Source organism: Podarcis bocagei, assembly GCF_964188305.1.
Source record: "Podarcis bocagei genome assembly, chromosome: 12".
Classification (NCBI taxonomy): Eukaryota; Metazoa; Chordata; class Lepidosauria; order Squamata; family Lacertidae; genus Podarcis; species Podarcis bocagei.
Window position 1 is genome coordinate 23,215,513 of NC_138137.1, and position 14,367 is coordinate 23,229,879.

Consider the following 14,367-nt stretch of genomic DNA (forward strand, 5'->3'; position numbering starts at 1 on the left):
AATTCCTGGAGGATTAAGCTATCAATAGCTACTAGTTACCACGGCTATCCTCTGCCTACAAAGTTCAGAGGCAATATGCTTCTGAATATGGCTGGGTGATATCTGGTTTTCAACATTGTGATATATCACCAGCCTAACATCATGATATAATGATATATCGTGATGTCTGAAATAAGGATGGAGGTACGTAGAGGCATTGGCATTGGCTTCACGGTTTTTCTCACATTGTTATTTTTGCACAGCACACACACACATCATGATTCACAATATATCACCAGGTCAAAAATTATGAAACGAATATCACGATATGGACTTCAAACTGGTTTGGGACAATATATTGCCCAGTCCTAACACACATCATGATTCGCGATACATTGCCAAATCAGCATTTATGAAATCGATATCACAACATGGAATTTAATCTGGATTGGGATGATATATGTCGCCCAGTCCTACTTCTGAATTCTGGTTGTTGGGAGTTATTGGTTGGGAAAGTACTCTTGTGGTCGGATCCTGCTTTCAGGCTTTCCATACGTATCTCGTTTGCCACTACGAGAACAGGATGCTAGATTAGATAGGCAATTGGCCTGATCCAGTAGGCTTATGTTCAATTTTTGTTTTGTTTAATTGCACTGTGTTTTTTTTAAAAAAATCAAAAACATAAACTATATGGAGCCTCACCATAAGATCAGGTAGGGTGTTTTTTTAAAGGCGTAGCAACAAACACCAACAGAGAGCATGACTCACAGTGTAAAACTGGAAGAAACGACATGTGGTATGAGGTGATATGTGGCATAGTTCGGCCCTATCTCCCCACCCATTAACTACAAACATAAGAACCTGATTGTCAGCTGCCTCAGCTCTAGCAAGGAAGACTCATCCATTCCCTCCCACATGGGCATGGCAATGACTTAAGCACTCCTAAAGTAACTGACTGGCTCCTGGCCAACCAGTGTAATAGTGCAGTTCTGTGCAATGTTGATTTAGAAGCACATCTCACCTAAACTACTACGACCAACTCCTACAAAATCTACTGCAAAGATTGCAGCCTACGTAAATGGGCTTTGATCCTCTTAATACTTAAACTCAACTCATTTGTGGACAATTCCTTGGCATAGCCCTGCGTATGTTTACTTGAGAAGGAGTCCTACTGAATTCTGCAGTTTACTTCTGGGGGAAACATGGATCGAATCGGGCAGTTGCTCTGTACCTCCCCCCAAAGAAGCTTGTTGCCGTGCTGGACAGCATAGCTGAATTCAATTAACAGAACAGGGCAGTTTTGTTCTGGAAAGCAAATTCATACATCTCATGGCTACCGAAGAATGATAAATGTGCTAAAAGCCCAGGAACAGGAGAGAAAAACTTGGGAAGCACGTCAGCGACGGAGGAAGGAGGTCGCTTTTGTGATCTGTTGCCTGCCCACGCCCTAGTTCTTGATCTCCGTACAAATTTCCTTGTCCGATCACTGAACTCCTACCACCCTTGTACAACGCCATCAGATATCGATGAGATGCTAAATACTGCAGCAAGATTCTGAACTCATTAAGCTAAAGCATGCCGTTTCACACTCTCGAGTCAGGCATCTGGATTCTAGTTTGTGAAAAGGGATAAATATATTTTCCCAGCATTGATGACCTATTTCATTTAAATGTACCTTTTGTAAACCAAAGTGTCATTCTGTGCTTATGCAAGACTTCGTTCTGATTCATCCTTGTAGTTTTGTTGCTCTACAACAAAGAGTGACAGAAACTGTTACACTTTCTGATTTCTTTCACGGTGAGTGCCGGCCAATAATTCCATGCACCCGGCCATGGTTTGCTCTGCAAATATTTGTAGGGCAGAGGACGCAATTCTTGCAAATATTTGAAAGCATAGCACTTCTCTGACATTATTTAGGTTTTAAGAGTGGGCAGGAGGGAATGAAGGCGCTGAAATCTGCTAAGCATGCCTGGTGGGTTTTGTTTTATTATTATTTATGTAGTAAGTGTTTTATTTAGTTACAGATTTTGCTCTGTAAACAGGAAACAGTTTGAAATTTGAATATTCTTCAGGTAAAAAGCTGCAATCCTATAACACTGTCTTTGCAATCCTATAATACTTTCCCTTTACGCCCAGTAAGATTTACTTCTGAGTAGACATGTATAACATTGTGCTGCTAAGTGGCTGAAGCATTTATTTTTTTTAAAGTCTATTTACCACTATTTGAGTTAGGCCTATTTAGTCCCAATGAAATCTTCTGGACAAAAGCTAATCCGCAGGTAAACGCCCAGGTAACAACTCTGTGAGTGAGCTGACAGAGTCCATCAGTCAAGTTGCTGTGTGATACTTAGTTAATCCTTAGGCACAGCTGCCTTTTCTATATGTCTTTTCTATTGGCATCATATATGGGGTTTGCAGGAACTGCCAGTCAGTTGACCTTGGGTGCCTACACATCATTGAACCTCTGCCCATGTGGTCTGGAATAATTCAGGGAAAGGAAATGGTGACATTAAGATGTTGTCAGGTGACTGGCAGGTGGATGGCCCTACCCACTTGTCAAAATGGTGTGCAGGGGATGGTGAAGGTAAGGATCCTGCTCACTGGTTGAAAATGGTTCCCCACCCCTGAGTTGGTTTAAATCAAAACTATTGTTGTTGTTATCATTATCATTATTATTATTATTACTTATTGAATTTATATACCACCCTATACCTGGCAGTCTCACCCAGATTTGTATTACAACTTGATCTTCCAAAGGGTAACTTCTCAAACAGAAGATATGCTTCACAACACTTTGAGCACCACAATCAGGGCACAGGCACACTCTTAAGACACACACATATATTGTGCAGGAAACTCAGACTTCAGTCAATTGACGAAGGCAACAACAACAGCCCACTGAACACAGACGTGAAAGAAACAAGACAAACATCAACTACATATACAATATGTTTGTATCATATTTATCACTCTTGTTATCAATAAATTCCTCTAACTTTCTGTTCTTACCCTCCAAAATACATAGAGGAGCTACGCTGGTGCCAGGTGTAGACTTGCAGAAACACATGATGCTGCACCCATCCCAGACTTACTCATCCATCTAGTCCCCTGCTGCCTTCTTCCTGAGAGGCAGCATTCGCTGTCCCAAGCAAAGTTCTCTTCCCCATCACCTTGCCAGCTCAGACCATGTCTAACCCGAGGTGTAGCCAGAGGCTGAGCCTGCTGCTCTTCTCATGTGCTCTGGTGCCCTTTAACCTGCAGCCGCTCCCTGCTTGATGGGTTTTTTTTTGGGGGGGGGGGCAAGGAAGCAGATCCTACACTTGCTGCGCCTCTGAAACTCTTTAGGGATGACACAAGAGTCCCAAGGCACCTTAAAGATGTATGCGGTACCTTCGTGGTTGAGCCAATAAGAAGACTCGATCAAATGACACGGCACATGGGAACCATTTGAATGACAATGCCCATCAACTTTTTTTATGAGATCCAGCGCCGAGGGCCTTCTGGCGGTTCCCTCGTTTGTGAGAAGTGAGGTTAAAGGGAACCAGACAGAGGGCCTTCTCGGTAGTGGTGCCCGCCCTGTGGAACGCCCTCCCTTCAGATGTGAAGGAAATAAGCAGGTATCTTCTTGACATCTGAAGGCAGCCCTGTTTAGGGAAGTTTTTAATATTTAATGCTGTATTGTCTTTAACACTTGATTGGAAGCTGCCCAGAGTGGCTGGGGAAACTCAGCCAGATGGGCGGGGTAGAAATAATAAATTATTATTCTTATTCTTATTATTGTTATGGGGGCAGCCCCCTCAAATATTTTATTGAGTAGGGGGTGAAGGGACCCTAGGAGTTGGATCCTATGCCTGAGACCCACCGGGAGAGTCAGGATGGGGCGCGTGCGATGCTGCCCCCTTCCCTTCCCTTGGCACACGAGGACACGCGCTGTCTGCCTCTCCGTCCCAGCCTGTCGAGGGGAGCAGAGGACAGGGCAGGATCGGTCTACTCACCGCTCAAATAGTTGGTCCACTTGTACAGCACCCCCTCCATGGTGACAAGGGCCCCCCCATCCAGATCTGCCTGGGACAGGGGAAACCTCTCCCCCTGGCCTTCCCGCCCCCCCAGAAACTTTTAAGCGCTCAGCCCCACGGCTGAAGCACTGGCACCCAGGGCCATTCCGAGGCTGGCAGAAGCCCGGCCCGCCTCCCTGCCTTTCTCCCGCACCCGCCCACCCGATCCTCCCCTGGGCCTTCCCTGCCAACCAACTACGGTGCACTACGCCGGTAGCGTAGACGTCGCACCCGCAGGACCTGCTCCTTCTCCTTGTTCTTCCTTAAGGAGAGGCGTAAACGCGTTTCGGAATACGGGCTGCCCACGTGATCGCGGGGAACGGGCGTGGCCAAGAACGCCAAGGAAAGCGGCGAGCCAATGAGGCCGCCGCTCTCGCCGCCGCGCCAGCCAATGTCCGCGGCGCAGAAGCCGGTTGTATTGTGCTGAGGGATTCCGAGATGTACGCGCGGCATTCTCTTCCTGGAATGTTGGGGCAGCCAATCGCCGCTCGCAGCGGCTCGGGAGGGTGTGTTTTGTTTGTTTCAGTGTATCGTTTTGAAGACTGGCAGGTCCGTGGCCCAATGGAACGGCGGCGTTACCTGGGTCCTGCCCCTCGGGGAGGAGGGTGAGGGGAATGAATGGACGCGAAATCGTCGCGTTCTGGGGGCGAGTTTGCCACGTCTGCGGATTCGAAGAGCGGGGATGACGGACCGGTGGGATGCGCGGGGCTGGCCGGAAACGGGAGCCCGCCTTCATTCGCGGAGAGCGCTGGGAAAAGCGTGGGCTTCCAAAGTTCGGGAAAGTTGCTGGGAAGCGGAGCTTGCATGGAGTGGCTGCTCCAGGAAATAAAAATTTAAAGAACCCAGTGCTCTAACAGCATTGAGAATCTCGCACAGAAAATAAGATACAATCGCCTCTTATTTTTAATTCAGCGTCCTGGGGCCATTTAGTCTTGTGTCCGAATGTCTTCCCGTCTTCTTGTTTTTAAGGGAAATGCGCACGTTGCCTTTTAAACTGAAAGATTGCACACAGGCTGCACACACGGCGGTGAAAATGAAAGGTGCCTTTTGGACCCTGCTTGCCTTTGCCTTCGTTGCTTTTGGGGCTGCGGGTCTCATCCCAGAACCAGAAGTGGAGATCGAAGTGCTCCAGAAACCGTTCATTTGCAAGAGGAAGACGAAGCCGGGAGACATGATGTTGGTGCACTACGAAGGCTATTTGGAGAATGACGGCTCGCTCTTTCATTCGACGTGAGTATGCCTCCCTCAACACACGTACACAGACGTTGATGTATGTGCAATGTAGGGTGCAAAACTACATCTGAATTCTTTTGTATTAGACTCTGTAAAACTGCAGGATGCATGAAATCCCATGGCAGGTAGTTGGGCCTGATTCTGTGGAGCAGCAGTGGCTAACCCAGGGATTCCCCCTCCGAATGTTTGTGGAACTACAATTCCCATGCTCCCTGGCCATTACTTAGCCTTGTGGGCTGGGGTGGATGGGAGTTATAGTCCAACATGACTGGATTGTGTGGTCAGTTTTCAATGCAGCATCTGCGGGAAGCTGCACAGATTAGCCACTCCTGCTTTAGAAACCACATTCTTTTCACTAATAATAATGATACTGTTATGTACTGAAGTTCTCACCCTGGGCCAGCAGGGGGATACTGTAGATAGTTCAGGTCCACATATGCAAATAAGGGATTGAAAGTGACGTTCAGTGATTGGATAGTTACAGAAAATGGTTACAGTGGTGCCTCGCAAGACGAAATTAATTCGTTCCGCAAGTTTTTTCTTCTTGCGAGTTTTTCGTCTTGCGAAGCACGGTTTCCCATAGGAATGCATTGAAATTCAATCAATGCGTTCCTATGGAAACCGCCTTCAGACCAGGTCCGGGGACAGTCTGTCCCCCGACCTCTTCCGAAGGGTGGGGGTGGGGGGACAAGGGCTTTTCTTCCCACCGCCAGCCTTCAGAAGGCTGTTCTGAAGGCTGGCGGTGGGAAGAAAAGCCCTTCTCCCCACCTCCCGCCCCGCAAGCTCCGGGGACAGGAGGGCTTTGCTGCCGACCGCCAGCATTTTAAAAGCCCCCGCTGTCCCGGGGTGATTTTAAAATGCTGGTGGGTGGCAGCGAAAGCTTCGCTGCCGCCCCCCAGCATTTTAAGATCACCCGGGACAGCGGAGAAGTCTCCGCTGTCCCGGGGGCTTTTAAAATGCTGGGGGTCGGCAGCGAAGGGTTCGCTGCCGCCCGCCAGCATTTTAAGATCGCCCGGGACAGCAGAGAAGTCTCCGCTGCCCCGGGGGCTTTTAAAATGCTGGGGGTCGGCAGCGAAGGTTTCGCTGCCGCCCGCCAGCATTTTAAGATCGCCCGGGACAGCAGAGAAGTCTCCGCTGTCCCGGGAAGGCAGGCGGGGGGAGCAAAGACTTTTGCCCCCCGCCGGCCTTCAGAAGAGGTCCAGGACCTCTTCTGAAGGCCAGCGGTGGGCGAAAGTCTTTGCTCCCGACCGCCAGCATTTTAAAAGAGGTTCCCAGAGATTTCCCTATGGGCTTTCTTCTTGCGAAGCAAGCCCATAGGGAAATTCGTCTTGCGGAACGACTCAAAGACGGAAAACTCTTTCGTCTTGCGAGTTTTTCGTTTTGCGAGGCGTTCGTCTTGCGGGGTACCACTGTACTGTTGTGTTCTAGTGGAGCTCTATATAAGCAGGCTGGCTGAACCCTTCAGTTCAGTTCTGTTCTGGCCTGTGAATAAACAAGAGTTGTTTGAAGAATCGCTGTGTCGTCTGATATGTTCACCGACAACTTAACAAATACATTTAAATTTCATCCTTTTCCCAAGTAGCTCAGGCGTACATGGTTCTCTTGCTGCCGCTGTTTTCATAACATCTGAACAGCTCAGTTGGCAGACTCTTAATCTCAGGGTTGTGGGTTCAAATTCCACGTTGGGCGAAAGATTCCTGCATTTCAGGGTGTTGGACTAGATGACTCTCGTGGTCCATTCTAACCCTACAGTTCTAATGAATCTATGAAACAATAAGCCTGTGAGGTAGGTTCTTAAAAGAGATTGGCCAAATTCATGGAGCATAGCGCTACTGATAGCTGCTCACCACAATAGTCATATTCCTAATTTACTGTTGGGGTGTAGTATGCCTATATATACCAGTTGCTGGGAATCAAAAGTGAGTAGAGTGTTAGGTTTGTGTCCTGCTTAACTGGTTTCCTATAGACATCTGGTTATTTATTGTGAGAACGCAGTGCCAGACTAGATAAGCTTTTGGTTTGATCCATCAGAACTCTTTCTTCCATATGTGTGGCTGAGAGAAAGATGCTGGTCCCAGTTTGCACAATGAACTTTGTGGCTGAGAACCCAGAATCTTCATGGTCCTAGTCCAAAAAATCTAACCCATAGATGGAGAACCTGTGGCCATCCATTTGTTGGACTAAAAATTCTACCATCCCTGACGGCTGGCTGGGACTGATGTAGGTTGATTCAACAGCATCTAGAGAGGCACAGGTTTGACACACACCCACCCAAACTAACCATGGTATCACATTTTCTTAAAAAAATTAAAAGATTTCAAAATAAAATCAAATTTAGTTAGAACAGAAATGGGAAACCTAGCTCAATTTCACATTTGAGTTATTAACTTAAAAAAAAATCAGTGGCTTGCGAAAGGATGGGAAGGCGGCAGTTGCAATTAAAGAACAAAAGGCACAGAAAGTTGGAACCGCCAACCAATTAAACAAAGTTAAAAAGTTGCACAATGCAGCTCTTCTTGATTTGATGAAATCTGTCTTATCTTAAAAATGAAATACAGTAATTCTAAAGACGTAATCAGATTGATTACGTCGTTTTCAGATGTCGCATACATGTGCTTGTAACGGGCTTCATCTTAGAACATCTCCCCCCATCCTAATGCCCATTTATTTATTTATTTGCAAGAATTTTTATTCGCCCTCAGCGCAACATAAACCAGTAGATCAGATTAATACATCACCATAGCTGGATCACCCATCAGGGAAAGGCGTCATGAAGAGGTAAGTTTTTAAAACAAGTGCCTACATGCCAATCCTGTATACACCTGCTTTATGTTTGTTGGATGCAGGTTTTCTTAGTAGATAAAAGACAAGCCTTGAGAGTATATAGCTGCACTAAGAGTGTCTCCTAGTACTTTCTGCCCCAGGCAAATTTTTAATTAAGGCACAATTAAATATATAGAGTGATTCGTCCTTCGCAAGGCTGCACTGCATCCATGTGGTTGCACAATGGACTATCTCTCTGTGTTAGTCCTTTGAAAGTCTTTGACCCCTGGATCTTAAGTGGGTCTCTTTGGCTTGCTTCCTAGAAATTATCCTGCTGATCAATGGCACCTGCAAAGACCCTTTCCAACTGGCTTCTCAAGTGCCAACGATCAGCTTATTGTGACTATATGGCACCTGACTCAGTAATGTTTCCTGTGTGTCTGTTTCAGCTACAAGCATAACAATGCCCAGCCAACATGGTTTACTCTCGGTATAAGGGAAGTTATCATAGGCTGGGATAAAGGTTTGAAACAGATGTGCGTAGGAGAGAAACGCAAGCTAACCGTTCCCCCATCCCTGGCTTATGGAAAAGAAGGAAAAGGTAATAGTTCGGGAGAACTCTGTCCAGGTTCAAGGAATCCTTAACATTAATATTTCATGAAAAAACATTCTGAACATCTTGATCATAGCATGGAATGATTTAGAACATGGGTAGGCAAACTAAGGTCCAGCAATACCTGGAGGGCCACCTGTTCCCATCCCTGTTTTATATCAGTGAGTTACCGGAATCCTAATGATCACATTTTTTTCTACTATATTTTTCAATAACTGCACAAAGCCCGCCAGAATAAAGGATAAAAAACAGGAATACTGTGCTTTGTGTGTCATCACTAGCAAAACACTGTCAAGAGACTCTTCTACAATTTTATTGACTTTATAACTTGTAGCAAACACTTTAGGCACAACTGTGAAAAACAAAGTGGGACTCATTTTAGAGTAAACATGTACAGTCATACCTCGGGTTCAAGTACCTTCCGGTTGAGCGTTTTCGGGTTGCACTCTGCAACTTCCGGGTTTCGCCGCTCATGCATGCACACATGTTCAAAATGACGTCACGTGCATGCGCGGAAGTGGTGAATCACGACCCACAGACGTGGGTTGCGTTCGCTTCAGGATGCGAACGGGGTTCCAGAACAGATCCCGTTCACATCCAGAGGTTCCACTGTACAGAATTGCACTTTTAGAGCACGCTTGTATAGAATTACACTGTGAAATCTCCTAACAATGGATGCGATGTTTGAAAAGAACTAAAGGAGAATAATGGAAACGGATCAAACCCCAAGCCTTTCTAAAAGTTATCACATCTTCGTCCAACGTAATTTAACCAGATTTGTTCTTCACAAACACACACACAAAAAACAAATAATGGAGCTTTTCACTTCAAGTTTTCTTGCTTCTATAATCAGCAATGAAGATTACTAGGTAACGGAAAATCAAAATACCTTTGAACAAGCCATCTATTTACCTAACTTGTACACCACTTTATATTTCAAAAAGCCTTTAAGCGGTTGCTTTATAATCTTGTGTATTCTAAATCAGGGATCAGCAAACTTTTTCAGCAGGGCGCTGGTCCACTGTCCCTCAGACCTTGCAGGGAGCTGGACTATTTTTTTGGGGGGGGGAGGGAGAATGAATTCCTGTGCCCCATAAATAACCCAGAGATGCATTTTGAATAAAAGGACACATTCTACTCATGTAAAAACACGCTGACTGTCCGTGATCCGGATTTAGAAGGCGATTGGGCCAGATCTGGCCCCGGGCCTTAGTTTGCCTACCCATGCATTACACCATAAATTCATAGCCACTTATGTGGTTTTCTATTCCTTTGAGCACAGTAGCTAATGAAACAAGACAAGCTGTAGGATGCAAATTCCCACTGACAATGCTTATCTTCTTGGTTACATTTGTAATCTTGTCTCAATGTTTATGTACCATGTTGGGTAGGAAAAATTCCACCGGAGAGCACTTTGATCTTCAACATCGAACTTCTAGAAATCAGGAATGGACCGCGGTCTCACGAGTCCTTTCAACAAATGGATCTTAATGATGATTGGAAGCTTTCCAGAGAAGAGGTGAAAAGGCTAATGCATTCTACAGTTGTGTGTTAATGTATTTAACAGGAAAATAAAAATTTAGGTTTTGCTTCCCTTGAGGTTATGCTTTGCAACTGTGACATTTGTAAGTCTTTACTGTGGTGTTATGAGCTGCCGCAGATTGAGAAATATTACAGTTCCAATTTCCTTTTACACACTCAAAACTGGTGCTGTGCAGAGAGCTATTCAAGGTGCTGATTTTAAAATTCAGTAAGTATTTGTAGTGCAAAGGCTACTTGTGCCTGCCTTTCTGAGTGGCAAAGAAAGGGACATTATTTCTAAGATTTTACAAATAACACTGCAGGGGGGGAAAAGAAATCCTCTTCAGTAAATTAAGTCTGTTTTTGGAAATAATTGCTGCGTTACTCTTCTACTGATTGCATCTTCTGGTTTTAGAGTTTTCAAACAAAATTGGAGTTTTCTTTGACAACAGTAATCACAGTGAGGCTGAATTTTTTGCTTCCATTTTCAGCTAACTACAGTTTCATTGACAAATGTCTGTGGTTGCTGCTACCTAGGTAGGGTTGCCATATATCCTCTTTTTTCCAGGATACTTTCTCTTTTTTTATGGGTAGAGTCGTCATAGCGATCCATAGTTAAAAGTAGAAGTTGGGAAACACTAATGTCTTAACAAAAGAAACTGACCTGTAGAAAATGTAACTTGAAAAAAAGAGACATTGCACATACTTTTGTAAACCAAGAAATCTTTAATAAAAAATACATTTTTTATAAAAGGCAACCCTAACTATGGTTTGTATCTAGAAGGCATCTACCACAATTTGAAGTACGCATCGTTTCAATCAACCATAGTTAGCACTAACCACCGTTTGTCCAAGTTTGGACGTAACAAGAAACTGTGGTTAATTGAAAATAGAGTCAAAAGCCTCTGATCTCCTTTGCAACCATATTAGGGAGAAGGAGTGTGCAAACCTGAGGCTCACACGTAACAGCTAAATCTCTTCTGTGGGCCCTTACCTATGAAATTTGATCATGGAGAAAAGCTAAATAGGCACCTTCACTGATCTTCTTTGAGAAACAATAACTTTGAAATGATATCTTTTTAGAATGAATGCCTACAGAGTTTAAATTGAGATACTGACTAACAGGACTATTGCCCAGGGCTAGTTTTTTTCCAGGTTTATTAAAATCATAGAATTGTAGAGTTAGGAAGGGTTGTCTAGTCAAACCCACTGCAGCGCAGGAATCTGTTGATTAAATGCAATGTGTTTTTTTTTTAAAAAAATGTTGCTATATTAACTGATTTGATGGATCTTATGGATTGAACACTGCTTTGTGAGCAGAAAGAGAGCGCAGAAGGCTTTAAAATAAAAATAAAATTGTGTTCAGTGTTTCATGTGAACACAGCCAGTTCCGTCGATTGTAAAATCCATTTGGGAATGCTACAGCTGTTGCTTTGCACAAATTATTATTACCTGTACTGAACATACTAGAGAGGATGGGCCATTTTACATTGGCTTGCTTTCTCATATCCAACAGATACGTAATGATTAAAAGGTGTGTTTTTTTCCTTGTCTTATTCCATAGGTAAAAGTATACTTGAAGAAAGAATTTGAAAGGCATGGTGCACCAGTCAATGACAGCCACCATGATTCTTTAGTTGAAAACATATTTGAGAAGGAAGATGAAGACAGTGATGGATTTATATCTGCAAGGGAGTTTGTATATACACATGATGAGTTATAAAACATTTCCAACAGGAAAGTATTGACTGGCAACCTGATGCTTCAAAATTTATAATATATATACGGTATATATTCTATTTGGAGTTGCCTGTTACTCATGGGAGGTGGAATGTGTTGCCCATTTTTCTACTTGAACTACTATTGATACAAAACATTGAGACTTGTTTTTATAAAGTGGGAGCATCTGTTCAAATGATACTTTAATAGGAAAGCTCTGTGCATTTATTTATTTAGAAAACTATGAATAAAAAAAACAGCTTCTGTTTATTATTACTGCTTATAAGTACACTCCAACACTGTTCTCCCCCTACCCACTCTTAAATTCAAACTTTTCTAGCATTTAAGTATTTGGTCTATTTTCTTGTGTTCTGTCAAGAAGCTATTGATTTTTTTAAAAAAACAAAACAGTATTAATATTATAGTGCATCCCTATGCATGTCTGCTCAGGTAAACACCATTGAATTAAATCAAGTGGGACTTATTTCTGGTTAAGTGTGCTAATTATTGCAATTGTAATCACTTGTGAAGTGTCTCTCGCTATTTTAATTGTTCCAAATGGCTTGCCTTCCTAAGCCCCTTTGTGCTTAGGATGAAACACACTAACTATATCATTGCAATCTCTTTCCCATAAAGCAGCAAAAAAAGGACAATAGAGCAAGTAGCGATGCTGAGTTTTGGGTGTGGCAGCAGTTTGGAGCCCAACACCTAACTTGCCCATGAGAAATAACAAGCTTTCCCCCAATCCCTTTGATATAAGCACCAGTTGTTTGCTTGTCTTGTCAATAAGGCTATCCTTAGTTGATCTATCCCATGGGTAGGCAAACTAAGGCCTGGGGGCCAGATCCGGCCCAATCGCCTTCTAAATCCGGCCTGCAGACGGTCTGGGAATCAGTGTGTTTTTACATGAGTAGAGTGTGTCCTTTTATTTAAAATGCATCTCTGGGTTATTTGTGGGGCATACAAATTCGTTCATATGTTTTTTTCCAAAATATAGCCCTTCGCTAACACCTGAGTCCTTTATTTGTGAAGCTCCTGTTCACAATATACTTGGCAAGCCTTTTAAATCCTGCCTTTCTGCTCCTTTTCATTGTGACCTTGTCAGTGTAGGATAGCACCTATGTTAAAATACATTCAGGTAATGTTTGAATTCTGTTTGACACAGGAGCTGGGAGATTCCCCCCACCTTAAATGGATCTAGTTTTGCATCTTAAAAGGAGGAATTTTGACAACCCGAGCTACATTAAGTAGCAGTGCTTCTCTCCCAAACTGCCTACTGTATTTGACATACCCGCCTCCTGATACTATTTTTGTGTATGTTAGAAGAAAAATTACATGCAATCTTAGTGGCCTCATTTTCACATCACAATAGCTGATTTGTCATAAACATGGTTCCTGTATGGCTCTCCTGCCCTCAAAACAAGTGATGTCTTCTTTTCTGAACATGGTCAATGGTTTGTTTCAAACAAGCCACGAGCCGCAAGTCAGAAATAAAACCAAGAACAAATGTTGGTTGGTTTCTGGTTTGTCACTTGTGGTTTGTGTGAAACGTACTATGGCTGGTTTGAGCTGTGTGCGCATAGCCACACAAGAGAACCATGGTTAAAATAAGACAAACTGATTGTACTGTAGCCCCTCCAGACAGCGATAGCCAGATGGCATTGGGGAAGCACAGCAGAACAAACCCACCAGTAATGTACTATTATCATGTCAAGAACACGTGAAATAAACCTGCAGCAATAAAACACCACAGCCTAGAGGAGCCTACAGTGACTTAAGTGTTGGTTGAATGGAGCTCACTGTTATCATCAGGTGCATGGAAGCGTTTCCCTCTGGTAGATACAAAGGATCAAAGACCATGAAATAGAGGTCAGCCACCATGGCGTGCAATTTTTTGGGGGGGCCGAAACTTGTGCAAATTTCTTCAGTGAGGGGTCTTAAAAACGTGTTTTGGGTGTGAGGAGTTCAAACCTGCTATTCTGTGTGTGGCTGGATGACATTTAGCTTGGTAAATCTACGTTTGATTAAAAAAACATGTAAACTCTTGGAAAACCAAATGATACCTTCTGAAAAGGTCAGGTAATGCTATAAAAATAGTTTCTCCTTACATGGGTGTGTTTTTAAATGCGTATCCCCCCCCCCCCGCCGCCAGTTAATGCATCTGATGAAATGAGCTCTAATCCAAGCTTCTCACAAGAAATGTGTGAGTCCTTAAAAGTGCCCTGAGACCGTTGCTCTTCATAGGAAACCCTGCAGTGCTCTTAAGAGAGGGATGCTTCGTCATAGCTGTCAACGTTTCCCCTTTTTTAAGGGGATTCCCTTATTCCGAATAGGATTCCTCGCAAGAAAAGGGAAAAGTCGACAGTTATGTGCTTCATGGCGGCTCCCGTCATTCGTTGGTTTGAGGCTGCGGGGCTGTTTCCAATGGCCACATCGCTGCCGAACCGACTCCGGCATTGCAAGGAGCTAAGCAGCAGCTCGAGC

At 43.9% G+C, this 14,367-nt stretch overlaps 2 protein-coding genes and 1 long non-coding RNA gene across 4 annotated transcripts in view; 1 reads left to right on the forward strand and 2 right to left on the reverse strand.

The window, feature by feature from the left end:
• The window catches only part of PLEKHA8 (pleckstrin homology domain containing A8), a 29,996-nt gene extending 25,869 nt beyond the window's left edge, over window positions 1-4,127 (reverse strand). Inside the window, exon 1 of one of the 2 annotated variants that reach the window (XM_081164700.1) lies at window positions 3,975-4,127. In XM_081164700.1, the coding sequence (XP_081020826.1) occupies window positions 3,975-4,014 (40 nt within the window). In that variant the 5' untranslated portion in view covers window positions 4,015-4,127. Of the gene's footprint in view, window positions 1-1,654; window positions 1,725-3,974 lie in introns of those variants that run through there. The other variant, XM_081164699.1, reaches the window with a different exon arrangement.
• LOC308570341 overlaps window positions 1-14,367 on the reverse strand; it is a 153,039-nt gene that overhangs the window by 81,201 nt on the left and 57,471 nt on the right. The gene's annotated exons all lie outside the window — the stretch shown is intronic.
• Window positions 4,941-12,367, forward strand: FKBP14 (FKBP prolyl isomerase 14). The gene is made up of 4 exons (XM_081164949.1): window positions 4,941-5,264; window positions 8,480-8,631; window positions 10,035-10,162; window positions 11,729-12,367. The coding sequence occupies exons 1-4, from the start codon at window positions 5,008-5,010 to the stop codon at window positions 11,885-11,887; spliced, it is 696 nt and encodes a 231-aa protein (XP_081021075.1). The 5' UTR covers window positions 4,941-5,007; the 3' UTR covers window positions 11,888-12,367.